Raw genomic sequence first — 26708 nt, 5'->3', positions numbered from 1 at the left:
AACAAGGTAGTGTGATCCAAATCAAAGCTGCTTCAGACTGCGACCGTAACCTAGCAGATGGTATAAGTTACTCACAAGTCCACAACCACACAACATCATTGTTCCACATCTTAACATTAGGACTAAACGTTGAACTGTTGCCGGTGTTCTGACGATCTATGCTGCCTTGCTGAAAAATGCTACCATAGCGCTAATCGATAGACACGATTCTACTCGGCCCTGCTCTGTTTTCCATTGCAGATAGTACCCAGAGATAGTACGTAGCTTGTCGTCATAGTGACGCCACACACAACTGCCGTGACGTAATGTTCAATGCGACACACACCAGCGATCCACACAGCTTTTAAAATATATAGAGTCTACTGTTAAAACGTTTCAACATTACTCAGAATGTAAAGACAGATAAGCAGTATGAAAACCTTCCAGCTGTGTTTTCCTCTGCTGTTGTTGCTGCAGTGGTCTGTGTGACGGCGGGAGCAGAGGGCTCTGTGAGCGGGCGGCTGGCCGGCCTCGCCAGCTCCTCCCGCGGGTTGGCACAGGCTTCCCCCAAAGCCACTTGCGGAGCTGTCAATATTCAAAATCTACACAGCTGATTTCTCACCTCAAAACTTCTCAGAAGTGGATTTAGTGATGAAATTCCATATGAAAACTGTAAAATATTAAACTTTCTGTTGCTGGCCTCTGTCTGGTGCAGCGATGATGATGCAGTGAAGAGTGAATATTCTCTCTGACCAATCAGCAGTCTGTCATGTTTTCACGTTACATTTTAGTATCCCTCAGCTCGCTTGGAACCTCGATGGAGGTGAGGTGATATGAAAAAAGTACCCGGAAGCAGCTACAGCTACAGGTGCAACATTTCTACAATGGAAAACTAAACAAGGGCGAGTCCAGCCAAAGGGCCTCCGCTCAGACTAGCTTGGTTTGAGGGCGTGCCTGACCCCGCTAGCCACTTGGCAAGCTTTACGTAAAGGAAGCGAAGGGCTGGACTACAAACGAGCTGTTTTCAAGCAGTTCAGAGCAGAGTTTTCTGTGGGAGATGGCAAGGCAAGGCAAGTTTATTTGTATAGCACATTTCAACAACGAGGTAATTCAAAGTGCTTTACATAAAACATAAAAGCAACAGGGAAATATATAAAAAAAAAAAGATGGGAACTCCCTTTGGGCTGAGCTTTTTCACTTTTCAAACCTGTTACATGCACAAAAAAGATATATAACTCAATAAAGGAGAGGGAAAAAGCATAATACCACCTCTTTAACCCACCTTGGATAACTCTGACCTGGATGACTGAGAAACATTGCAGTTTAAACATTGCAGTTTAATCCAGGTCACAATGGTCCCGGTGTTACTGTGTCATCCTCACACAACAGTCCAGGCTGTGCCTGCATGTGGTGAGAAAGTTGATGACCCAAAATGGGTCAGTGTTGACCCGCCATGCCTCGGTCACACAGTCCAGAGCCACTGTGTTGTAGTCGACTGGTGCTCTTTGTCTTACGTTAGGCCATATTTGTCCTGGCAGTTTTGTCAGCCGTCACCCACGTCATTCATCATCATTGTCATCACTGAGTGAACCAACTGACAGCTCTGGTTCCCACCTGCAGCATCCAAGGACAAGCGTATGAAGGGGAGAGAGCATGAATAGAAATAGTGCAATGGGTGATGGAGGATAAAAGCATCACACAAGCATTGAGAGCTTGCCAGTGAGAGAGTTGCAGAGTCTCCCTCGCTTGGCAGCATTCCACATACTGGAATTCACTTTGACGTCGATGCTGAGACGTGAATGTTAGGGAACCAAAGGGGGAGGGCAGCAAGGAGAACATTGGAAGGTTGGGTGTACGTAGATAATAAGCAGATAAGCAGAGTGATGGGAATGGGGAGGTCATTGGAAGAGAGGGGAAGATGGACAGAGACAGACGCACTTCAACAGAGAGACACATTTCCCTCTCAGCTTCCCTTCGCTCGGTGTGTGTTATGCTGACTGCCCCCGCTGTGCAACCTCCAGTCCTCCCCACACTGAGCTTAGCCACAGCAGTCAGTGCAGAGTCTAATTAAACTCACAGATGGTATATTTTTCTCTACATTAATCCCCACGCACAAGTTCATTTAAAGATCAACTTCAGGCACAGCAAAGTCTTCTGACAGTTTAGCCTGATATCTTGTAGAGTTTATTTCTGGAGAAAAAACAATTGTGTGCCAAATGGCAGCCCCTGTATCCGGGAGATATTGGCTTCATTTTTGTACAGTGGGAGGAAGCGGAGATGCATCATACATCTTTACATACAGTCTACGGTTGTACCTCAAGGTTATACCAGCATGATTTGATTTGTATTAATGTCGTGTGAAGGTGCCTGCAAAGTCTTTATGTTCCTGAAGCTAAACATTTCAACAACAGGAGCTTAGAACTCACCTGAGTTTTCCACATTTGCAGTGAGTTTGTACCGTTAAAGTTAAAGCTGTGTATCAATCCTGTACATTCTTTCCGCAGTTTTGGTCTTGGGAAAAAGATTTCAGTGAATTGTGAGGAGCCACTGAGAGACAGGAAGCCACATGTCCTCCACATCAGCAGCTGGCAAGATGAAAGAGTTAGGTAGTTAGTTAGTTAATAAATAATGCCATCATTGCTGGACCACCCGAGGCCAGCCATGACCAAGATAGAGTTATTATGATGGAGGTTTTAACTATGCATGAGGACAAAGAAAGGCTGGACCTGGTGTAGGTGCCTACACGCACTCGCACACATATCTACACACAGACGTGTCCCCCATGGTGATTACAGATGTGCAGGACACAAATGTGTACCCACATGAGGGCCAACACAGTCACTTAATTTTCACACTGCAGACAAACTGCAGGGGGAATAGTCAGGAGTGTAGGCTGCAGTGACACAGCAGTCTAGAGAGCTTTTGGTTTAAAATTGATTTATAATGTTATTGAATCAAATTGATTTCAAACTCTGGCCTCTTCTCTTCCTTCTCTCTCTGACTGTCTGTACCTCCCTCCCTCCCTCCCCGTCCTTGCCTCCTCCCTGATCTTTCCTCTCCTCTCCTTCTTTTCTGCTTTCTCACCTGCATCGCTCCCCACCAGCCGCTCCCCCTCTCCGCTGCAGGCATCGGAGAAGGAGAAGGAAAGCCCAGTGGAGCTGACAGAGCGCTGCTTCAGGGAGCTCCTGGGACGAGCTGCCTATGGCAACATCAAGAATGCAGTCACACCCGTGCTGATGTAAGATAGCCAAACTCTTCTATGTTCAAGATGGATGCTTTTTTGTGATTTGTCCTTGACTGATTGACTAAACCTGAAGGAAGGATGCGTCTCAGTGCTATGTTGTAGCATTTCTCATCTGTCCACCGATTGGCCCTAGGGGGCGCGACAAGGTCAATGCAAGGTTATATAGTTGTTTCGGACTAGATGTGAGTGCATGGTTTGCAGATGGGACATTTAAATTTATATTTAAATTACTGCACTTATGTTGAGGTCTGCCTTGCAAGGTTGAAATTTTAGTTATTTTCTGACAAGATATTGCAGAAACATTTATTCGCAACTCTATTGTGCTTCTAAGGTTTTTTGATGTTTTCATTTAACTGTGGATGTCTCTGAGCCTGGTCCTCTGTGATTAGTGTTGTCTTTTTAGTTGTCAGTCTCTCTTTCCATCTTTCGCTTCCTCTGTCTGTCTGAATCAATTCAGCTCTATTCAGCTCTCTTTTTATCTGTCTCAGCCGAACCCTTTCACTGCATGGCTCACATGTCTGTGTCTGTCTGAGCCCTAGATATTAACGCCCATTCCTTTTTTGTATTGAATTGACTTGAATTTTTTTGTTTGTCGTGTATCCACCTATTCTTTGCCCCTCTTGCCATCATTTCATACATCTAAGCTAGTGTCCTTCAATTGCACTGAAGTTGTTGGTATGGTGGGAGTAGCATGCTGACCATGAGGTACATTTTTAGTTTAAGGTTAAGTCTTAAATATCTGCTCAGGAATACTGTAGATAGAATATGCCAGCCAGTATTTATATGTGCATCATGTGCCTGCAGGAATACATTTTTGTATTTATACAGTTGATGCAACTTGATATAACAATATGAAATGCCAATGAAAATACAAAGTAGGAAGTTAAAGAGGTCATATTATTCTCATTAAGTTTCATAATTGTATTTAGGGATTGTACCAGACTAATGGTTTAATTTTCAAAAAACACTGTATTTGTTTGTCATACTGCACAGTGCTGCAGCTCCTCTTTTCACCCTGTGTGTTTTACAGTCCGTTTAAGCTACCGAGTGAAGCATCTCACTTCTAAAAGATTTTTGTTGGGAGTTGCACATGCGCAGTACCTAGCTAAAGACTACTAGCCAATCAGAGGCAAGGCAAGTTATTTGTTATAGCACATTTCAACAATAAGTCATTTCAAAGTGATTTCCATAAAACATGAAATTATAAAAAAAGACATTTTAATACAAATTTTAGATACAGTGAAATAGAAAATAAAAACAGGTTAATTTACCTGGAATACCTATTTGTTCACCCATAATTCTTACTGTTTTGACAGATGATCTTCATAATTTCAGAAGCAGAGTAGTGCAGGCCCTGACAAGCAAATTAGTGTGATCCAAAACAAAGCTGCTTCAGGCAGTAACCATGCCGAAACACAGGCAGAACAACCCAAGCCAGCTTCATAACCTAAACTGGAGCAAGACGTTTCAGAGTGTTAAGAAATTTATTTGTAACAAATTTATCTTTCATATGAAACATTTTAACTGTGCACCGTCTCTACATCACAGTATAAACTTTGTGTCCATTGACTGCCTGGGAGGGTATCTAACATTATTTTAGTCTCAGATGTAGTTGTACTTGTGGAAGCTGCTCGACAATTCCGTGTAGTATAAAGTGATGCTGACAGGTTAGGGAAGTAAAGACTGGACTACAATCTAGCTGTTTTCAGGGAGTTCAGGGCCCCATTTCAGAAAGTGGGATTAGTGAAAATTCTGAGTATGTTAAGCCTGAGATGAGGGAAACTCTGGGATTTCTTTTTTTGAGAGCGATATCAGATAAACCTTAGATCAGTAAGTCCGGCAACTGATGCTGTGAACCTAATCTCCTCCCGAGGAGGTTAGGTTCTATGTCTGTCTTTAGGTACTATAACACTGTGACTCTGGACAATGGCTACATTACTGCAGTGATCACTGTTTAAATCTGCATAAAACTGATCAATAAACTACAAACATCCTGAACTAAATGCTTTAATTATTGATTGAGGACTGTAAACAGTGTGGTACATCATAATACATGTTTGGTTGTGCATCCATATATTTTTATCACATAAGGAACCTTCCCGTGCTCCGTTTTTCTGTTAAGAACTACAACATTCCTAAATGTAAAAGAACACATCTGGAGTCTTGATGTTGGGTCATTATGAGGCACTATACGTTTGCTGTCTATCCCTTGCTGCTCTCCATCACTACTGGCACTGTATAATCACGTCTTCTGTATCCTCCCCATCCCTCTCCTCCTGTCTGTGTTCCCCCAGGCACTTAGATAACCACTCTCTATGGGAGGGGAAGACCTTTGCAGTGCGTTGCTTCAAAATCATCATGTACTCCATTCAGGTGAGTGATACAGTGCCTACATATCCAGCAAAGACCTCTCCGTCACCCCTTTTTCCTCTCTTTCAATGTGTTCACCTAAAATCCAGGACAAAATGAAATCCTGAATCTTTTTGTTTGATTTACACTGTACCATGTTTTTAGGTTTTTTGTATCTTTGTTTTACCTGTTGTCTTTAGAAAAGAGATGTTTGAAGATTGCTTTTGGGCATCAACCCTTCTCCTCCATAGTTGTGATTCATTTTGGATCTGATTGAAAAAGGCAGTCTGTTATTTCCAGTTATCTCCAAAGCTTTTAGTTACCTACCTGGTTGAATGACTCACTCTCATTTTCTTTCTCTACCAATTCTGTTTCACTCACTTTCTTTCTGCAATTTTCATGTTTGTTATTTTTTATCTGGTTTCATTCATTCCTTATCTCCTTCTTTCTTAGTCGCAGCACTCTCACTTGGTAATCCAGCAGCTTCTCGGCCACCTGGATGCCAACAGCAAGAATTCAGCCACAGTGCGAGCTGGGATAGTGGAAGTCTTGCTGGAGGCAGCTGCCATCGCTGCCAGCGGCTCTGTAGGTAAGAGAACTTACACCGTAAACACATCTGTCACCTGCCCAGCATGGTGTTTTTGAACACCACAGCTTTTACCTTATTTTTACACAGTTTACGGGCTAGACACAGCAACCACCCTTACATTATCACTGACCTCCATTCTGCTTTCTATACAAAGTAGAACATATTAATATACATGTGCACCAGTACCCCAAATGCCTCACTAGTGCCTGACAAGACCTCTGCAATCTGACCAAACTCTGACATTACACCTAGAATTTCCATAGACTTTCAAAGGTTATGCGGACGTCATGTGCATATGGCGTTGGTGATGTGTTTTTTTGACATTGAGGTGTAACATTAACACGTAAACACTCATACGCCACACAGGTGTGGTGTTGAGTGTGGCATGTTCTAGTTACATGTAGAGGCTTTATTCCATAGAGATAGAGGGGCATGGCACATATCAGAGGCTGCCTGCTGCCTTTAGACGCTGCAGGGATTTCATGAATTGAAGGAGAAGCTTTTCATACAGTTTAAAACATCTGTGGACAGCAGGCACAGTAAGAATCACCCATATTCATTCTGAGATCAATGCAGAGTGATTTACTGACTTTTTTTGTGCCGGTTTTGATTAATTGATATAAACAATTTATACTTTAAGCATTAGTTAAGCATATCTGTTGTAGCAGCACATCTGCAGCATTACAATTAACTACTACCATCGTTTTAATGTCATTTTGGTTACAACAAACTGAATTCCAGTCTGGATCATGAAATAGTGATCCTATGGTAGCCTACACTCTACGGGTGAAAACGAAATTACATCACATTAGTTAGATAACAGAAAAGTCGTTATAGTTTAGCTGTATACTACATATTACACAATAATGACACAAGCTGCAGAACGAATGGTCAATCTTTATCTTTATTTCTGGATAAATACAGCCTTCTTAGGAGACTCCATTGTAGCTTCACTCAACACCAAACCTGCTTCTACATCTAACTAGGTTAGGTGGAGTGCACGTTAAGCAGCCAGCTACAAATTTGAGGTACTGGTACACACATAGTATATTGATATTTTCCAACCCTCATAGCTTTCTGATTTGTACTAACCCTGGTTAATGGTATGTTGTGATGCTGAAAAAACGAGAAGGCAAACTCTTCTACTGGCAATTGGAAAGGAGTCTGATGCTTATTTTTAGCAGGTTTATGATAAAAAAATGGCATATCTGCGCTAATTTTGGTGTAAAAAGGGTATAAGGTACCAGCTGGCACATTGTGAGGGTGATCAGATTCATGATACATCAGATCAATTTTAATCTCTAGCCTTCTGATTATTCACTTTTTGTGTATGCAGGCCCCACAGTGTTGGAGGTGTTTAACACCCTGCTGCGGCAGCTCCGTCTGAGCGTGGACTACGAGTTGACTGGATCCTACGATGGCAGCACCAACATCGGCACCAAGATCATCAAAGCACATGAGGAGAGGCAGCTGCAGGAGGCTGTTATCAGGACCATCGGTGAGTCTGTGTGTGGGTATGTGTGGTGTGGGATGTTTTGCAAGACAGGCTCGTGGATTGGATCAAATTTTTGTGGTGCTTATGTTTATCTCACTTGTGTCTGAGTTTATGCCGTGTGTCTACAGACTAGTGCTAATTTCTCTTTTGTTTTCCTTTGCTGCAAATCCTCCTCTCATCCATCTCTCTGTCCACTCTTTCTCTTTCAGGTTCATTTGCCAACACTCTACCAACATACCAGAGGTCAGAGGTCATGCTCTTTATCATGGGCAAGATCCCTGTCCCTGGGGTTCACCCGGCTCTGCCCTCCACAGGCTCTGGGTGAGTTACTCACAAATCTCACAAAACACATGTTCGCTTTCTGCAGCTTATGCCCAGGACACACACATGCACACAAAACTGAATCAATCCTTCAACCAGCAAATCTGTGTAGACCTGAATGTTTGTCACTATAAAGGTTTTAATGTGTTTTACTTTGCTTTCATCTCCAGGCCTGAGGGTACCAGGATGATTCAGGTCATGTTGCTTAAGTCCTTGGTGCAGGTACATTTTCAACCATGCATTATTATTAACTTTATATAGTTTTAAAGCAGGAGATGCAAACACAGATGGTGATGATCACCAGTTTTATTTTTAATCAAATGTGAAATCAGAGTCTGTCCTTTTGAACTTATGCATTTTATCAGTTTAAGTAATGAGTGTGTTTATCCCAGTGCTGTAACTGTAGAAAAGGAGGTGACACTTCACCTCTAAATAACTTTAGTCAATCAAACTTTAAATCTGTGTACAGCGCTTGAGAAAAATTATTTTCTATTAACCATGTATGTTTTTGCAGTACTCCGTAGGGTCTAAGAATTCTTCCATCTTCTTGACATTCTTTAATCTTTTAATCTCTCTGCATGGCTTCACATTTGTCTTTCCGTGATCTAAGGAATGTTTGCCTAAGCAAGGGCTACTTTTCTGGTGATGTAATTTTTTACCAAACCCTATATATACACTTACGAAAGCACCCATCCATCCAGGTTGCCAGTGTAGGACTGACAGGAGTTAGACCCGTTGCTCGCTTCAGTCCAAAATGTGACTTAATTCATGTAAACAAAATCAAACATCAGAATTGCTGCAGCAGATTGATTGCTGCTCAGACAGTGGCCTTATTAGACTTTATCAGCAAACTTCAGAAATGGATGTGATGAATTTCCTAGTGTTTTGGAACATTGTAAACCATAAATGGCTTGTGATCATCAATCTCTCAGGTGACTGCAGGTTTCCAGACCACCAACATGCTGACAGCGCTGCCCAGCTCTTTCCTGGAGCCGCTGCTGTCCTTCTCCCTAACAGAGGATCCAGAGGTTCGGCTGCTGGTGCTCCAAATCCTTCTCAGTCTCATCGACAGGCACGAAAACACGCCCAAGTTCTCAAACATAAGGTATGTCTGCAGGTTTGCATGTATATTGCGGGGCCTAATTTGTAGCATGTTGGAGCTTGGCTGTATTACAGTGACAGCTTGGGTTAATCATTGTGCCTTCTTTCTTTCCAGCATCATCTCTGACATCTCTGTGCTTAAGCTCAAAGTCGATAAGTGTTCCAGACAGGACAACTTATTCATGAAAAAGGTTAGGTTTCTTTGAACACAGAAATATTTGCACTTGTGATAAACCTGCAGAAAAACTAGAGCGCTTGAACTCTAGTACCGTTGTCGTCTTGCCTTTCTTCTGACTCATCATTCTCCTTGTGCATCCTACTCACAGCATAGCCAGCAGCTGTACCGACACATCTATCTGGGCTGTAAGGAGCAGAGCAGCGGTCGGCAGCACTACGAGACCCTCTTCGCTCTGTTGGGTCTTCTCAGTGTGGAGCTGGCCAACGAAGAAGTGGTGGTGGACCTCATTCGCCTGGCACTCGCCTTGCAGGTAATGATGTGTTATATTTACTTGTTTATTTATTTTGCTAGGAAATAATTGTACCATTTCCTCTTACTTTTCCCAGATACAGTTATCTGCCAACACAAAAACAGGAGACAAAACCGGAAATGTCTTCTTTTTTTTTTTAAGACGAGTGCTTAAACTACCAATAAATAAAACGCAAGATAAAGAAGTGTGCACAGTCCATGATTCATAAAACCAAGTCTAAAGTCTATATCAGAGTGCATTTGAAGGAATGATGGTGAATTTGAGTGATTGAGCTCCTCAGGCCGGGTGTTTTCCAGTCCAAGGGTCCTTGCTGATGTCTCTTTGTTTCCTGCGCAGGACTTGGCTCTGTCCACAGATGAGGCTCTACCTGTTTATAACCGCTGTGCTGTTCATGCCCTCGCCGCCGCCTACCTCAACCTCATCTGCCAGCTCACCACCGTCCCAGCCTTCTGCCAGCACATACACGAGGTCTGGACCTTGGGTGCTTTGTGTATGCGTCTGTGTCTGAATACCAATACCCTCTTTTAATAAACTGCCCTTTTTTCCCTTCTGCCCTTCAGGTAATTGAGGTGAGACAGAAAGAAAGTCCCCACCTTTTGCCCGAGGATGTTTTCATTGATAATCCCAAGTATGTACCAGCCACATTAAATCCTTCTTCCTCTCAAACCATACCAACATTAAATTTGATATTTAAATATGCAATAATAGCAGTAAATGTTTCCAGTTTATTATATAAAACAAACTCTACACTCCTTTCTTCATAGGCTGCCCTCTTCACTGGAGAAGGTAGAAGGAAATGTTTTGTTCCTCCAGTCAAAGATCACCGAGGTGCTTGGAGGCAGTGGATATAACACAGAGAGACTTGCTACGCCTTATGTCCCCCAGTATACTGGTAAGGAGCTCAATCAATACATCTCAAGTGGAAGAATTTTTTAAATGAGTAGCATGCTCCTCTCTCCAAGTAAATAATGATAAATAAAATTGTTTATGTACTTGGCAGCATGTTACAGCTTTTTCTGGGTGCTTTATTGGTTCCTTTTATGGAAATTCAGAACTACTCCCCTAGAGCTAGCAGGGATTTATTGTGTCGTTGAAAGACACTTCATCAGGGCAGAACCTTTTCCTGCTCTGGGGCTTGAGCCAGGATCATTGAGTTGAAGGGCTTTGGCAGCCTTTTTGGTGCCATTTCACTTGTCTGACCATCAAAGTATCTCCGTGTTTCTATTTGGGTTTACTCAATTTTTACATAAATGTATCGCTCTCTTTCCAGATGAGGATCGTCTCTCCAAGAGAAAGAGTATTGGGGAGACAATCTCACTGCAGGTGGAGGTGGAGTCCCGCAACAGTCCAGAGAAAGAGGAGGTAAAGGCAAAAAACAGTTTTTCATGGTCTAGAACTCAAATATACCCACTGTAAGGAAACATTTAGCATTTCTGATTAGATATATATATATTAGATATATTCACATCTCAAGATATTTGTCTTTACTGCATCATGTTCCTTTTTTCTTCTGTTTCTGTTCTACAGAGGACACCAGCAGAGGAGATCACATTTGAAACCCTGAAAAATGCCATTGGTATGTCCACTCACTTTAAAGTAATTGACCGCATTATCGCAACACTTCTGTGCTTGTAAAACTGTCATTTGATGTGTATTTGAGGACCTCCAATTTGGTTGAAAAAAAGAGAAAATATCCTCATATTAGTTTAAGTAACCTTTTTTGAAATGACATTAACATTGGAAATAAACTGCCAAAGCATTGCTGCAGTAAGTTCATCAGTTGTTGAGATTTCTATTACTACTTTAAGAAGAATCGCTCAAGGACTAATGCCTCATTGTTGCTCTTATCCTTCAATATAGTAATATTATTATTAACATAATGCATTACTAAAATTGAATCATTGTATGTGTCTCCCTCTAGTGGACAGTGTGGGTATGGAGGAGCAGGAGAGGGAGCGGAGGAGACAAGTGGTGGAGAAGTTTCAGAAGGCCCCGTTCGAGGAGATAGCTGCCCACTGTGGCGCCAGGGTACATCAAAAACATTTTACTTCTATCCATATTGTTTTTCTGGCAGATTTGTTTCTTGTTTCAGCTTTGTACTATTGTCTTACATGCTATTTTGTGCCCCTTCTAGGCCACACTACTGCAGAGCAAACTAAATCAGATATTTGAGATTACAATCCGGTAAGAGACGGTGCATTACGGTGATACTAACTAATTGGATGATGAAGATGATGATGGATCTGACCCATGATGATTATGACCTGTTTCTTCTTTCCATTTAGACCCCCGCCCAGCCCTTCTGGAACCATTTCGTCGGGTTATGGCCAAAGCCAGAGTCGATCCGTACCCATCTATGAGATGAAGTTTCCTGACCTCTGTGTGTACTAGTTCAGGTTACAGAACTAAGAGAAACCCACAGTTGTTTGAAGCCAACTAAAGAAGTCTCACTTCTTGATAAACTTAGCTGTCTGACATGACAATTCTTTTACCCTGTGATGTCAGCCAAAGCAAGTGGGCTACTGTCAGTAAAACAAACATTTAATTTCTCCTTAGATGTCTGTTGAAACTCCACTGGTTGGAATTTCAAATTACAAATTGCTAAGAACTGCGAGGACAAATTCAGTGACAGACTGAAAGTTATTTAATTGGATTTAGAATGAATTGACTCGTTGCATGTCCTGTAACTGGACATACTTGATGCAGTTCTTAGACATTCTTTTGACCTGTTTGTCCCCCACGGGGTGCCATACTACCCTTGATCACAAAATTTAATTGACTGATCTTGCTAATTTCCCATGTGATTTTATATTTTTTTATTTGTTTTATTGTTTGTTGATTTTATGGCCAGGAAGAGCGAATGTGAATTATATGCATTTTAATTTACTTGACAGTGTATTTTTGTGTTATGTTTGATTGAAATATGGAGATATGTATACAAAGCCATTCATTCCCATCACCCATGTTACTCAGCTCTTGAACATCTCATCTTCTGTGTTTTAATGATTTACCTTTTTTTTCTTTTTGGTGTTAGCCAAAAGTGTGTTTTCAGTCATGATGGGCATTTATTTACTACACCTAGTTTTTTTTCTCAATTATAATTTCGATTTTAGCCGTGGTTTAAATGAAAGATAACTTGTCGATCTGTTTGCTATCCTTCCAAAGTGAGTGTGCCTTAAAGGCGACTCAAGATTAAACATACACAATAACACTAAACTTCTGAAGATCTGAAGTGTTTAGCATAATGTTTACCAGATCAAACACTAGAATATAATGAAGGATCTTTTATTTTTCTCCTTTCCATATAAATGTGTATATACAGAGAAATATATAAATCTTTAAGCAGATGTATAAAGTAGGGGTGTTTTTGTTTGTGTGTGTATATATACAATGTATATTAATTAAAATTTTAGACTGCCACTGCACTGACTGTGTCCATAGATAAGGGAGAATGCTACTTAGTTAGTATTCAGATTAATTTGTTAGAATTGTGCTGTCAAATAAGTAACAAGCAACACATGAAATCAAAAAGGTGTATTGACAATGTCTGAACTGTCCACAGTAGAAATCAGCATCATCTCGAGGCCAGTAAATCACACTAGTGAAGTCTGAATGTGTCCTGCTAAAGACTTAATGAGCCCATCTGATGAATAGGTTTGAGAAATTACTTTCAACTTCATTTCTAGCCACAGATTTTAGCACCACAGTCATGACCTGCATTGTTGACATTTCACCCTCACTCCTGCTGGAATGAGTTTGCACTCTGTTTTTACACCATGCTGCTGCTGCTGCAGCCTCCAAGCAGCGTATTGGTCTCATTCAGCAAGATTGAAAGAAGTCTAAAAGCCATTTTGTGTGCATGTGTGCACATATATACAAACACACACACACACACAGGTATAAGTATAATGGCAATAATTTGGCACTAGCCTCGCTAACACGGCCCAACCGTTGGTAGCACATCCTTTTTGTGTGTTTTTAAATTGTACCTTCTGTTGGTGTGGTGCTGTGATTGCTTAGTTTTGTGACGTGAGAGTTGCTGCGCTTCTGTGAATTTAACTGCATCGGGCGTGAAACGTGTTGCAGCCACCATCTTGTTTAATGTAAAGGACAGTGTCCGGTTTATCCCTGATTGTCATGTGTTACAGCCCAGTTGGTTGCTTTATATTGTATGTATATTTATGTCCACACATGCCAGTGTATCATCATGTTTGTTCATGTTTACCCTTTTTGTCTGTGCAGGTGCGTGAGTGTATTCATTCATGTGTCTATATGAACATTCATGCAGATGTGTGTGTGTCTTTATCGTCATTTACCAAGACCAATCTCTTCAAACAGTTTACAGATTTTGTGCAGTGACTCTTTCCACCACGTTTATAAAGAGCTATCTAAGAGCAATGTGCAGCTGTCGAAAACTTCCAGTGACACCTTATAAAATTGTCTTTTCAGCATCTTGCAACTTTGCGGTGAAGACCTGTAAAACTACCAGTGTGCTTGTTGTCATTGCATCGTGTAATATTAACTGACGGTAATCCAATCTTACTTTTGTCATTACATGTCTGATTTAATAGATCTGTTTACAATGTAGTGCTGTAGGTCAAATCTATTCATTCTGTGAACTTTGCACTTTACAAACTGGATTACCTAGTGACAAAGGCAGCTTTTACATGGAGAAAATGCCTTATGAGTGTCATACCGGACTTTGCATGCTAGTGATGTTGTATTGTACAATAAATTTGTCAGTAACCATAAAAGGTCTGATCTGTTTCTGATTTTATTTTGTTATTGGTGAGAGTGAAATCCTGATGAATGTTGTTTTGTTATATAATCTGCCTGAGAGACAGGGTGCTGGTCATCATTGGAGGGCATCAAACACAGATGACTCGTGCTCTGCCACTTTCTGTGTGTTGTTCTGTTTTGTTTCTGTTACACTACATGCATCTGCTTGTGTAGTATTTCTGCCATTCCCATCCATCCATCGTCAACCACTTATCCTGCGTACAGGGTCATGGGGTCTGCCATTCCCATTCCTGTCAAATGATTGGATGGTTTTGGATGTGTATTTTAGCAGTGTCTTTATCTTTTACTGTTACAGCCTTCCACAGATATAGTATCCAAAGACAACGGACACGTTGGCCAACAAACATCACTTCAAATGTCAAATTACATCATTTTGATCTTCATGATAAATTCGGTGGTATTGAAATGAACTAAATATCCTAAAAACTGACAATCCGTTGGAAAAGAATGGTTTAACTAAAGCCAACAACTTAGTGGGGGGGAAAATTTATCCAAGATTTTATGTTTACATCCAAAACCAATGATAACCCTTTGCTGTCCTTTACCTGTTTATGACTAGTGATGTTAAGCAAAATGTTAGCTTGATAATACGCTGAACAAAGATAGTGGACATGGTAAACATTGGCCCAATCTCCATCTCCACCATAAAGCCTAAACCCTGAACCCTCACAGACTTGGTACTTGTGTTGTCATGTCATCTGGTAAGCGATGGAGTCCAAGGGCCTAAAAATGATAATGAGACAGCACTTTGCCACATATCACTTTAACTTGATGCCAGAACATATTACCTACAAATGTGGGTTAAGGACTTTTTATTTGTTTTTTAAATAATCAATTTACTAATTTCTATCAAAACAGCATCATACATGTACATAACCCTGTGCTTAACGTCTCAACGCTGTGAAATGTGGGTCATTTCCTCATGCAAAGTCTGCTGAGATGTGAACTTAGGGAATGTGTGCATAAAGGGCGCAAAATGTTCTGCGAGAGAGCCGTTGTGCACTTGTCTATTTAAAGGAGACCTATTATACTGCATTTCCAACCCTATATTGTAGTTCTGTGACTCCTCTATGGTAGCTTTGCATGATCAATCTTATCTTATACTGGCACTTCATGCAGGCCCTCAATTCAACATCTGTCTGTCTGAAACAAGCTGTAGATGCTGCTGTCTTCTCTGCCTGGAAGCCGTTAGTAAAAAAAACAGTTTAAACAGAGCATTCAGAACAGGGGGATATCTGAGGTTTTGGCTCACAGGGATTTCTTGTAAATACTTTTACCTCATTATTTGAAGCTTTGGTCATGTTTAACATGAACATCTGTAACATTGTAGATATGCCATATAGGCCGACACACAATTGAACCCTCAGCACTGCCCTTGTTGTTAAATAAAAAGATGGTCGTTTTAGAGTGACAATGTATGTTACTAGTGTTCCAGCTTGGTAATCTGCAAAAGTCAGTAAATATTGAATATTTCCAAATGTTTTTTTTTACAATTGGTGCGTTGTTAACATTTTCCTGCTCAGAGAAGATGACTTTCAGAGATTGTTTTCTGTAACCATTTACCTAATACCTTACCTTATGGGCGGGTTGGCTGTTAATGGGAAGGTCGGCGGTTCAATCCCTGGCTCCCCCTGGTTGCGTGTCGAAGTGTCCTTGGGCAAGATACTGAACCCCGATTTGCCCCTGGCGGCTGTTCCGCCAGTGTATGAATGAGTGTGAATGCTAGTTTCCGTTTGAGCACTTGTGTATGCTCAGTGTATGAATGTGTATGACTGGTGAATGCAGATGTAGTGTAAATGCGCTTTGAGTGGTCGAAAAGACTAGAAAGGCGCTACGGAGCATTTACATTTACATTTAATAACATTGGTGACATATGTTGACATCATTTTAGGCTACATAGCCTGCAGAACAGGTAACTTGGCTAAATGACAGTATGTATTATTCAATACACTCCAAGTCCATGAGTGTGGAGATTGGGATTCAGCCATTGAACCTGCTGAACACATACATTCTAGTGTTGTCATTTTGAGCACACTAACATGTAATGACAATAGATGGTGTGACAAGGTTTCTGAAGGTGTTGTCATAATAAATATGTACATTTATTTATTTATTTTTTTACTGTTCTTTTAGGTCTAGGGCTATGCCCCCCCCCCTTATATTAGGCTTAGATATGTTGATTTGACAACTCATCAAGTCACTCACATCAAGGGCTGCTTTCCAGGCATATTTTCAAGCTGAGAAATACTACCACAAATCTAATATCACATTTGTTACAGTGTAATTATTACAGTCTCATCTTCAACATAATATTTAGTTTACTCCCTGTATACTGTATAAGCCATAAGTCATTATCCTTCTTCATCTGTCACCAGTAATATTGTACTGTACTTCTGTCATTTTGTTTTTCAATCAGTTCTTTACACACTGTCCATTTAATAGAAAATGTTTATTTCTGGAGCTTTCAGCTGCATCCCGTGGCCTTCATCAGGTGGCTGGCGTCACTGATAATAATCCTTATAGTTCATGTTGTCTGTGTTAATCAAATGAAATCAGTCCATTATCATTATTGTTTGCCACAAACAGAATGTTTAATCTTTAATATATTAATTTACAAAAAGATCTCTCTGTAAATAAACTGGATAGATTATTAAATACTTTACATTCACACCCACCTCTTGCCCTGGAATGACATTCTCGGTTTACTTCCTTTTACAAAACATGTGGAGCAATAATGACGTTTCCTAAAAGAAAAAAAATATCCTTAGAAAGCTTTCCAGTAGACCAAGAAGGTCAAGGCAGTCTTTGGGTTTGTTGTTTTTATTCAACAGAAAACTGCCTTGCTTCTTATCTTTAGTTAAGATTTTATTGAGACAAACATTTGGCCCAGAAAAGACATTCAACCACATGCTAATAATAGTGATAAGTTAAAATTAAGACCTGTTGGTACTAACATGCAATAGCTATTTGACTCTCTCAGCTACCTTGCCCTCCCCTTCTTCTCCATCCTCCATTCAGCCCATTATCCTTGCACATCCGTGACTATAATGTTCCTGAGGAGCCTAGCCAGCTGCCTCTGAGATTTCTTCTCCCACGACTTCATAAAGCTGCCATTACGTTTAGACACAGTTGGGCTCCCCCATCTGAAGTGACTCATCTTATAGGTCCCATCTTTTCTCTGCTGTGGGCTCAGAGGGACATGTGACTTAGAGATGACCCTTGTCAGCCCTCCATTCAGGTCCACCTTTGCTTCATCTTCCTTACTGCTCAGCTGTCTGCGACCCCGAGGGAGTACACTGCCCTCGGAAGAGCCCCCTCCCTCCAGAGAAGAGGCAAAAACTTTTATAGGCCGGCGTTTACGGCCTGAGGGCTTGCCCCAGCGGAAATGCTCCATTGAATAGGAGCGTCGCTGGTCGCTGTGGGCTTTCAGATCTGATGTTGATATTTTGCCTTCAGAGACCAGGGTGGCTGGAAGGATCCTGAGTAAGAGGTCATCCTTATCATTAACCTTCAGGGCCAATGAGCTAAGCTCTGGGAATTCAGTCTGGATCACAGACATGCAGAGCTGAATACAGTCCTGTGTGGAAGGAAACACCAGCAAACATTTTAAAACGCATTGTTATCTGTGAATCATTTGCACGTTGATGATAATATACATATCAGCAATATTATTTTATTAATACTGTGATACTGATTTATTGCAGCGGATGCTCTCATCAGCTTAAACTATGCTAAACAAAAAAGCTTCTGATTATCATTATGCTGATGACAATCAGATTTATATATCTGAATCACCACGAGTTTGGTGTCACAGAGTCCCTGAATACGTACAATGTGCATCTCTCACTTGTACTGTACAGAAGAAAAAGATGGCAAAAAATGGAGAGGACGCTTTCACCTACCAGTATCCTTCCCTTGTTGCTCAGGTTGTTGCAGAAGGAGCTGTCCCAGCACACCGACCCGAACCCGGGGACACACACGTATGCCATCACCACCACTAACAGCCAACATAGACACACCATCTTCAGCCAGGTGTGGAGGACAGAAACACAAGTGATGCTATAAGCTGAAAAGAAAGTAAAGCCACATCAGGGGAACTCTCTTCAAAATGCTGAAAAGGCTTTAATAACACACCAGTCGCGACAGGCTCAAAAATTCACTTAGTCATGCCTACATAGGAAAATATTGCCACTTATGTGAAGAAATACAGTAGGTGTCTCCTGATCATTGCACTTGCATAACACTTCCTTATATAACTTGAGATAGTTGGTGGGTTTATGTTGTGTGTCATGGTTGAATAATAGCTGTGAGCTCAAATACCATTAATCAACACTCATTGTAACAGATGGTCTTGTTTATCAGCAGCAAATGAATCTTATTCAAAAGTGCTTAATAATGAAAATGCTGGAAAATGTGACGGTGGATCTTTATCTTACGTGATTTAGTGTCATAAAAATAGTTTTACTATTATTTACTGTATATAAAATGCCCATAGACAAAGGACAACGGTGATGTCTCTGTACTTGGACTTTATTTTACACCTCACAATTAACTTTTAGGTAGTAGAACCATAATGTCAGTTTTGAGAAACAGCAGACGTGGATTGTAATGTTGTTAAAAAGCTCTCTTTCTTTCTAAAGGAGCATGCCAATTCCTCAATAGCCAACATAAGAAAACTATGATAAAGTTAAATGTATCATCAACGTATTAACTATTTATGCTCAGCATTTTTTCCTGCAATAGCCACTCAGTGACTGTGGCATGAAGAGAAAAAGCAGATTATTGATCGGCTTATTAAAACAACGTGGGTTTGTTGGGTTGATACACCAGTTGCTCTTGTATTTATGAGAAAGTAGCAGCTCAAAGAGTTTTTTCTGTAGTATTAAACCTCACTTGCTGTTACCAGGGCAACCACAGGAGTTGACAAATCAACAAAAATCTCAAGGATTATGACTTTACCCAATAATATGCAAATTCAGCACAACCCAACCCGTTCTACGAATGGATGTTGCTGAAATATTACAGTGCTGAAAAGTCTCACACTGATTGAAGGTCAGTCGTAAAACTTGCAATTCATAATTCCACTCAAAATTTGCAATTTGGCCTTAGCAGGATATTTCTCTATTAACATATCAAACCTGTCATTGGGCTGAGTTATGATTAGGGCACTGACCAATTAATCTTCACTCGGTTAAATATGACACCCTGCTGGCCATCTGACTAGTCATTTCACAGATATTAACATTTTTAAGCTCCCTCGGAAAGTCTAACAGGGGATGGGTTCATTTTCTTTGCTTTGTTGTGAAATTGCAATTTGTTTCTCACTCCCTTCTCAATAATTCTGAGGAGTGACTCCTTGGTGGGCCATTGTCTTTGTAACTCTGGCAGAGACTCGTCTTCACTCTTCCTACAGAATGACTCATTAGCTGAGCTCTGCTCTCCACAGACATAAAGGAAGCCTGAGAGCTGCAATCAAAAAAGATCGAAACCTTATTTGTTAATGATATATGGAGTCATTGAAACGTCTATAAGCTTGATTAGTAGTGTTTGTAAAGGTATATGTTAATGGGGAGCAGCAATTCAGATGTCGCCTAAGACAACTAATATTCTTCAAATTGCTGAGGTCTAACTATACAATATAAATCCAATATGACTGATAATTTACAGAACAAATGCAGCTGTACATGTCAGAATATCCAAGGTCATTTTGTCAGTGACTGTGCAAAGTAACAAAGTAGTGCTCATCCAGTGGGAAAAACAAGAAGCTAACAACGATCAGACACAATGTTGATCCATGCCAAAACAAGAAACCACAAACAAGTTGAGAGCAATTTTTTTTACCTTTTCCAAATTCTTTCTTTTCCTCTCTTCTTGCTTTACTCCCTCCGTTTGTCCACAGATCTTCCAGAGTGACGACTCTTATCTGTGATCCCTCTCCTCCTCTTCTGCTCTCTCTCTGCTCTGTGATGAAATGCTCAGTAGGAGAGGGTCTGCTGGTTCTTCTTTAGCGGAGGAAAGCTCTTTTTATAGACGCGTAAGGTATGGAGCTTGGAGTCTCAAGGCCTCAGGGTGTGATTGAGGTAAAGGGTCTCCTGCTCCTTTCTGAATGGGGAGTGTGAGTTTGTGTATGTGGCTGGTATAAAGACCACCCACGCACTTTTAATCAATGGTGCAGCTCACGTCACCGGACAACAGGTGAAGCATTAGGAAAGTAGTTGTTAACTTGCTGCCCTCCTCTTCCTCTTGGGGTTGCATTCTCAAGAGCCTTTAAGCCTTGATTATTCGGATGTTTGACTGCTGTCAAGTATATTTTTTGAGTGCTTGCTTACAATATCATACACTGATAAAAGCAACTGCAGCTCATCACTGGACCCCTGTCAATCCTGGTTCCAAATCCCCCAAAGGTCAGTCCTAATCACTGAGATCAGCATCCTTTAGCCGGAGTGAAGTGTGCAAAATCAATTGGACTGATTGGATCGTTTTTCGCCAGTTCTCGTTTACAAGGTGTGCATGTATCCCTGTGTGGAAACTTCATTAGGAAGGCCTGACTCACTGGTTGCACGTCATGGCTACACCTTGAATGGAGAAGATACACACACACACACACACACACACACACACACACACACACACACACACACACACACACACACACACACAAAAGTACTTTAAAAAAGGAAGGTCTGTGCTGTTGAAAAGAAAATCACTTTGCATTCATCTGTTAAATGCCAGTACCATACACATTCAGCTTCCTGTTTGCTACAGATTTTTTATGGAGTAATATACAAGGATGAGCCACACAGAGTATGCATAACAAAGTCTAAAAAAAAAGTGTTTTGTTAATTTCTACCACTTTTCTAAGACTGTAAATTTCATGTCATTTTGCAGTGTCCTCAAAACATGTTCATTCATCCTTCCTTCACTGTGTCTTTAAAAGGAAAAAGTCGCTAAATAATTAAAGACTCATAATTACAATACATACAATTGAAGAAAGTAAATACTGAGACGGTAATTATTTGCCAATAAAACATTGACATTGCAGCAGGTACCTGCTACCCGCAAACTAGTTAACCAGTACAGCGCAATCAAGTTTTTTTTTTTTATTAAAATGTGTGAATAAATATAGAAAATATTAATCATGCTAATTATTTTAAATGAAATGATTGCGATCTGTTGTAACTTAAACATAGTATGTTATAATCCTTTTCTAATTTAATTGAAGACAGTTTTGTCCCTTCTGCCATAGCACTCCTAAATTAAACAATATGCAAATATATATACACATTAAATAGACATGTACATGTGTACATTAATGTATATGTGCAGATAATGGAAATAACTTCCCCCTTGGACAATAAAGACCGTTACTCCAAATGACATGCAAAATGTGTATATATTGATTAAGAAGACTAATTACTAACATACAAGGAAAAATGAATAATGTCAAAACATCAAGCAATACTGAAAGTGTTCTCAGAAAGGGAATGACTTACTATCTTGAAATGAATGACACTTTATGTTTAAGAAATACTTTGTTGTTGAAAAAGCTGTGAGGCCCTTTTAAGTCAAATGTCAAATCCTGGAAGGATAGAAAAAGGATAAGTGAACCACGAGATACCTAAAAGGGGTCTAAAAGGTGTTCAATTTGAAATGAAAACAAGGTTAAGTTAGAAAATAATAAATGCGGAGGGCGTATAATTCACATTTCCTCGGACTATAAAACTTTTCTTTGACAGTGCAGATCTGCACCAAAAAACCAGCCAAGCAGCAGACACAGCAAATCTTGAAGAGTTGTTAAGTTGGGTGAAGTTGACGAGACACTTTGTTCACAACATTCCATCCGTTATATGTATCGTAACTTGAACGTCATGTCTTTTCATCTCTAACAAAAAACAAACTGACCGTTTCCCAGGCGTCAGTGCATATTGTTGCATTAATGAGAACAAAGGTTGTTTTCTAAAGTGGCTTTGGGGCAAAGATGAACAGAATACTGAATTTAGTAAACAAACCAAAAAATATGTAGGAATTGTGGATTCTTTATTTGATAATTAATAACAGTAAAAACATGAAAAAGACATATGGAGACATTATATATTCTATTTAACAATATATTAAACACTTTAAATATCCCTTTAAAAGTGAGATCTTGAAAATTGTTTCTCCCTAGTCGACCCCTTTCATTGACCTCATGTTGCACAAGCAAGCATAAATAAAACCTGCGACCCATCACACACTTTTGAAAGGCGCTGCTCCTCTGGCCTTCCTATAAAAATAAGAAACTGCCCTTCGTTACCCAACTGACATTTTGATTTACACTTCACAATGGTCTCTCTCTGTGTGATTTCTCAATCCATCTTCAGTTCACCGATGGATTATTTAAGTTTTGTGATGTCTGATTGGAAATTTGTTTTCTCTGGCATTTCCTTATGTTCTGTTTTCATGAAATGTATAGATTTAAAAACAGTTTAATGCCCCTCCTTTTGTTTTTTACAACCACAATCTAATATTACCTCCATGTGGAACTTTTTTTGTGCAGGACCTTGCAGTAATGACATCTAGATTTTCTGAATATCATCTGCACACATTTTAAATGGTGCAAAAAGGGGCTGTTGTAACTTTACATTAAGAAACATTAACTAATATGCAGATAGGATTAAAATAAGTCAGCATAAGAAACAGAAAACAGGCAAAAAGCTTTGGTTGCTAAAGGGCTGCTACTCCAATATACAAATTGCATTTGTTACATAACAAATAGCATCATTGTGCTGCAGGACTTAGCAAGGCTGTTTGATTTGCAGCTTTGACAATTGTAAAAGAAAATGTAACTTTTATGTGTTAGTAATTAGATTTAATATTATTTAGATCTGAAAGTGGAGAGTCTGAAGAGGGAGTAATTCAGCAGCAAGTGCCACAGCTTCTATCGATTTAACTCTTAATCTCCATGTGGCCTTTCTCTGCATGTTGGTTCTGGTCAGCTGCTGCTTGTGAAATCGAGTCATTACTGGACAAAAATGCTAAAACAAAAAGAGCATGCTTGCTAAGCCACCTCTTCGATGGATAAACAAAGGTTAAAAACAAATGGAGATGATGCATTTCAACAGCACTTAGGGGTGTAATTCATCTCCCTGTTGATGTTGTAATAATAATGCAACCCCCAGACAAGGCTGTGCAGGATGTGAATCACAGCCTAATAAAGACTCTGCCATTTAACCAACTGCCATGTTTACAAGTAGTATCATCTCATCAACCTGCAGAGGTTTTAGTGACTATGCAGGCAGAAGACTGATATTTTCAGATCTCACTTCTGCAGATGCAGTTGGAAACGACATACAGCCTGTTTTCTGCACTAAGTGGTATATTGTGGTAATATTGAGACAGCATTTGTCTTAATATGCAATGTTCAAATACATGAAATGTTTTTTCACACACATCATTATGACCTCAAACTGCGAGGAGGACATGAGGATATATACACTCACCTAAAGGATTATTAGGAACACCATACTAATACTGTGTTTGACCCCCTTTCGCCTTCAGAACTGCCTTAATTCTACGTGGCATTGATTCAACAAGGTGCTGAAAGCATTCTTTAGAAATGTTGGCCCATATTGATAGGATAGCATCTTGCAGTTGATGGAGATTTGTGGGATGCACATCCAGGGCACGAAGCTCCCGTTCCACCACATCCCATCTATTGGGTTGAGATCTGGTGACTGTGGGGGCCATTTTAGTACAGTGAACTCATTGTCATGTTCAAGAAACCAATTTGAAATGATTCGAGCTTTGTGACATGGTGCATTATCCTGCTGGAAGTAGCCATCAGAGGATGGGTACATGGTGGCCATAAAGGGATGGACATGGTCAGAAACAATGCTCAGGTAGGCCGTGGCATTTAAATGATGCCCAATTGGCACCAAGGGGCCTAAAGTGTGCCAAGAAAACATCCCCCACACCATTACACCACCACCAGCAGCCTGCACAGTGGTAACAAGGCATGATGGATCCATGTTCTCATTCTGTTTACGCCAAATTCTGACTCTACCATCTGAATGTCTCAACAGAAATCGAGACTCATCAGACCAGGCAACATTTTTCCAGTCTTCAACTGTCCAATTTTGGTGAGCTCTTGCAAATTGTAGCCTCTTTTTCCTATTTGTAGTGGAGATGAGTGGTACCCGGTGGGGTCTTCTGCTGTTGTAGCCCATCCGCCTCAAGGTTGTGCGTGTTGTGGCTTCACAAATGCTTTGCTGCATACCTCGGTTGTAACAAGTGGTTATTTCAGTCAAAGTTGCTCTTCTATCAGCTTGAATCAGTCCCATTCTCCTCTGACCTCTAGCATCAACAAGGCATTTTCGCCCACAGGACTGCCGCATACTGGATGTTTTTCCCTTTTCACACCATTCTTTGTAAACCCTAGAAATGGTTGTGCGTGAAAATCCCAGTAACTGAGCAGATTGTGAAATACTCAGACCGGCCCGTCTGGCACCAACAACCATGCCACGCTCAAAATTGCTTAAATCACCTTTCTTTCCCATTCTGACATTAAGTTTGGAATTCAGGAGATTGTCTTGACCAGGACCACACCCCTAAATGCATTGAAGCAACTGCCATGTGATTGGTTGATTAGATAATTGCATTAATGAGAAATTGAACAGGTGTTCCTAATAATCCTTTAGGTGGGTGTATGTTAACTTCAATATGGTGTTTGCTCAAAAACAGTAGTACGCCGGGTCTGCGTGACGCTATTTGTCTGACACTCACATGAACAGTGCCTGATACAAAGACCACTCTCAGCGATGAAAGGCGGCTCAGCGTATAATCATGTGAGCAACCTCTAAACTGCAGCTGCTATCACATCACTTAAGAATAAGCCAAATGCCTCAATTAACTGTGCTAGAATCCCACAATGATAAACTTCATGTTCTGATAAAATTTGGACAGATAGAGACAGCGGAGGAGAAAGTATTCAGATCATTTACTTAAGTAAAAGTACTACACTGTAAAATATCATGCATCAAAAATGTTACTTAGGTAAATGTACTCAAGTATAATCAAAAATAAAAGTTCTCAATACAGAAGATTTAACTGATATTATACATTATTATCTATTGTGTTTACTATCACTGATGCTTTAATGTATGAGTAGAATTGTACCGTAGTGGAGTTACCTTTCAGCTATTTTATGTAAGGCTGCAACTGATAATTCATTTCATTATGGATGCTTGGTTTGTAAAACTTCTGTCATGAGGGTGAGGGAGAGAGGCAACAGGGGAAGGACCAAAGTGCAGGCAGCTGAGGCTAGACAGGATGTTTTCAGTGATTTATTGATAATTGAGGTATAGGTATGCAGGGCATCTGGTGGACAGGAAGAGAATGGCAATGGTTTGGTTTGGGAGAGAGGTAATGTGGCTGAGAGACAGACACAGACGAGGAATATAAGAACTAAACAACAATTATCAAAACACTTACAGGGGCATATCCACACAATTGAGAAGCTGGGACGCTGAAACGTTTGGCATCTTTGCATTAAAAATTACGATAAAATAGTTGGACTAATTTTAGCTTTATTTGATATTCTTATACTCTTTGATTATTTATGTAAAATCTTAATTTGTAAAGTAACTAAAGCTGTAAAAATGTAGTGGAATACATTACTTCCCCCTGAAATGTGGTCAAAGTGGCTTGAATAGATACCTTGTGCTGGAATAAATGGACTTAGTAACATTTCACCACTAGAGAAACCATTTAACCCAGACCATACAACAATAACAACAACAGTGATGATACAAGAAACAAAATAGCCTGTGGGTTTCCCTTACAATAAAAGTGATTTCAGAATGAAAACAATACATATATAATACATGTAGAATAAAGGCTTAGAATGCTTTAACCATGTTATAGTTATGGTATCAGTTTGTTTCTTGCATTCTTGACCTTCCAATCTGTCATCGGGAATGTAACAACACACATTTAAGTAAGCACATTGTAAGAAATTATTACTATTATATAATATAATTATTCAAATCAAAGACCACCCGGATTTAAACGCAGTGATATTTAGCTTACTGAGTTCATGTCCACCCTAATGTGGATTTATCTCTTGTTAGAAATTCACAAAAACTTAAGAAATGTTGTTACAGACGGCGCTCCCACCATACCACTGTCTCTGGATTGTTCCCTAAAAGCACACTCCTAAATCACTTCTTTGTTTTATTAGGTTTTATTAATGTCAGAATTCACAAAGCCATCGCCAGTACACACATGAACAGGCAATTTGCAAACAATCCTGCCTCAAATTGTTGTTGTTGATTTATTTACTTATTTATTGCTGTTTTTTCCTGT

The 26708-nt window shown here is 40.1% G+C and overlaps 2 protein-coding genes across 9 annotated transcripts in view; one reads left to right on the top strand and one right to left on the bottom strand.

Moving 5' to 3' along the window:
* LOC119908821 (protein EFR3 homolog B) overlaps nucleotides 1-14322 on the top strand; it is a 33411-nt gene extending 19089 nt beyond the window's left edge. For all 7 annotated transcript variants that reach the window (XM_038726697.1, XM_038726700.1, XM_038726696.1 and 4 more), the window contains 17 exons: nucleotides 3083-3217; nucleotides 5518-5596; nucleotides 6026-6161; nucleotides 7498-7659; nucleotides 7866-7977; nucleotides 8148-8199; nucleotides 8910-9082; nucleotides 9194-9269; nucleotides 9405-9566; nucleotides 9903-10034; nucleotides 10127-10194; nucleotides 10331-10458; nucleotides 10837-10928; nucleotides 11094-11142; nucleotides 11488-11594; nucleotides 11701-11750; nucleotides 11852-14322. In XM_038726697.1, the coding sequence (XP_038582625.1) occupies nucleotides 3083-3217; nucleotides 5518-5596; nucleotides 6026-6161; nucleotides 7498-7659; nucleotides 7866-7977; nucleotides 8148-8199; nucleotides 8910-9082; nucleotides 9194-9269; nucleotides 9405-9566; nucleotides 9903-10034; nucleotides 10127-10194; nucleotides 10331-10458; nucleotides 10837-10928; nucleotides 11094-11142; nucleotides 11488-11594; nucleotides 11701-11750; nucleotides 11852-11957 (1819 nt within the window). In that variant the 3' untranslated portion in view covers nucleotides 11958-14322. The remainder of the gene's footprint in view (nucleotides 1-3082; nucleotides 3218-5517; nucleotides 5597-6025; nucleotides 6162-7497; nucleotides 7660-7865; nucleotides 7978-8147; nucleotides 8200-8909; nucleotides 9083-9193; nucleotides 9270-9404; nucleotides 9567-9902; nucleotides 10035-10126; nucleotides 10195-10330; nucleotides 10459-10836; nucleotides 10929-11093; nucleotides 11143-11487; nucleotides 11595-11700; nucleotides 11751-11851) is intronic.
* Nucleotides 14323-16202: 1880 nt separating this feature from the next.
* Nucleotides 16203-20392, bottom strand: LOC119908822 (pro-opiomelanocortin-like). Of its 2 annotated transcripts, XR_005445344.1 has the most exons (5): nucleotides 20208-20392; nucleotides 18269-18432; nucleotides 17351-17943; nucleotides 17042-17110; nucleotides 16203-16899 (listed from the first exon to the last, which is right to left on the bottom strand). XR_005445344.1 is itself a non-coding variant. In XM_038726703.1 (4 exons), the coding sequence occupies exons 2-3, from the start codon at nucleotides 18386-18388 to the stop codon at nucleotides 17389-17391; spliced, it is 675 nt and encodes a 224-aa protein (XP_038582631.1). In that variant the 5' UTR covers nucleotides 18389-18432; nucleotides 20208-20392; the 3' UTR covers nucleotides 16203-17110; nucleotides 17351-17388. The 2 variants fall into 2 exon arrangements, 1 of the variants encoding a protein (XP_038582631.1); XM_038726703.1 differs by having other exon boundaries at nucleotides 16203-17110.
* Between the last annotated feature and the right edge of the window lie 6316 nt (nucleotides 20393-26708).

Source organism: Micropterus salmoides, unplaced genomic scaffold (genome assembly GCF_014851395.1).
Source record: "Micropterus salmoides isolate LMB-PRFRI ecotype aquatic unplaced genomic scaffold, ASM1485139v1 Ms_hic_scaffold_18, whole genome shotgun sequence".
Lineage (NCBI taxonomy): Eukaryota > Metazoa > Chordata > Actinopteri > Centrarchiformes > Centrarchidae > Micropterus > Micropterus salmoides.
This window is presented reverse-complemented; position numbering and strand designations above follow the sequence as displayed.

Excerpts from the sequence above, each read along its gene's own strand:
- LOC119908822 (XM_038726703.1), bottom strand. The coding sequence starts at position 18,388 with ATGGTGTGTCTATGTTGGCTGTTAGTGGTGGTGATGGCATACGTGTGT. Across the intron at positions 17,944-18,268 it reads GCAACAAGGGAAGGATACTG|GACTGTATTCAGCTCTGCAT; the intron begins GTAGGTGAAAGC and ends CCTTCCACACAG.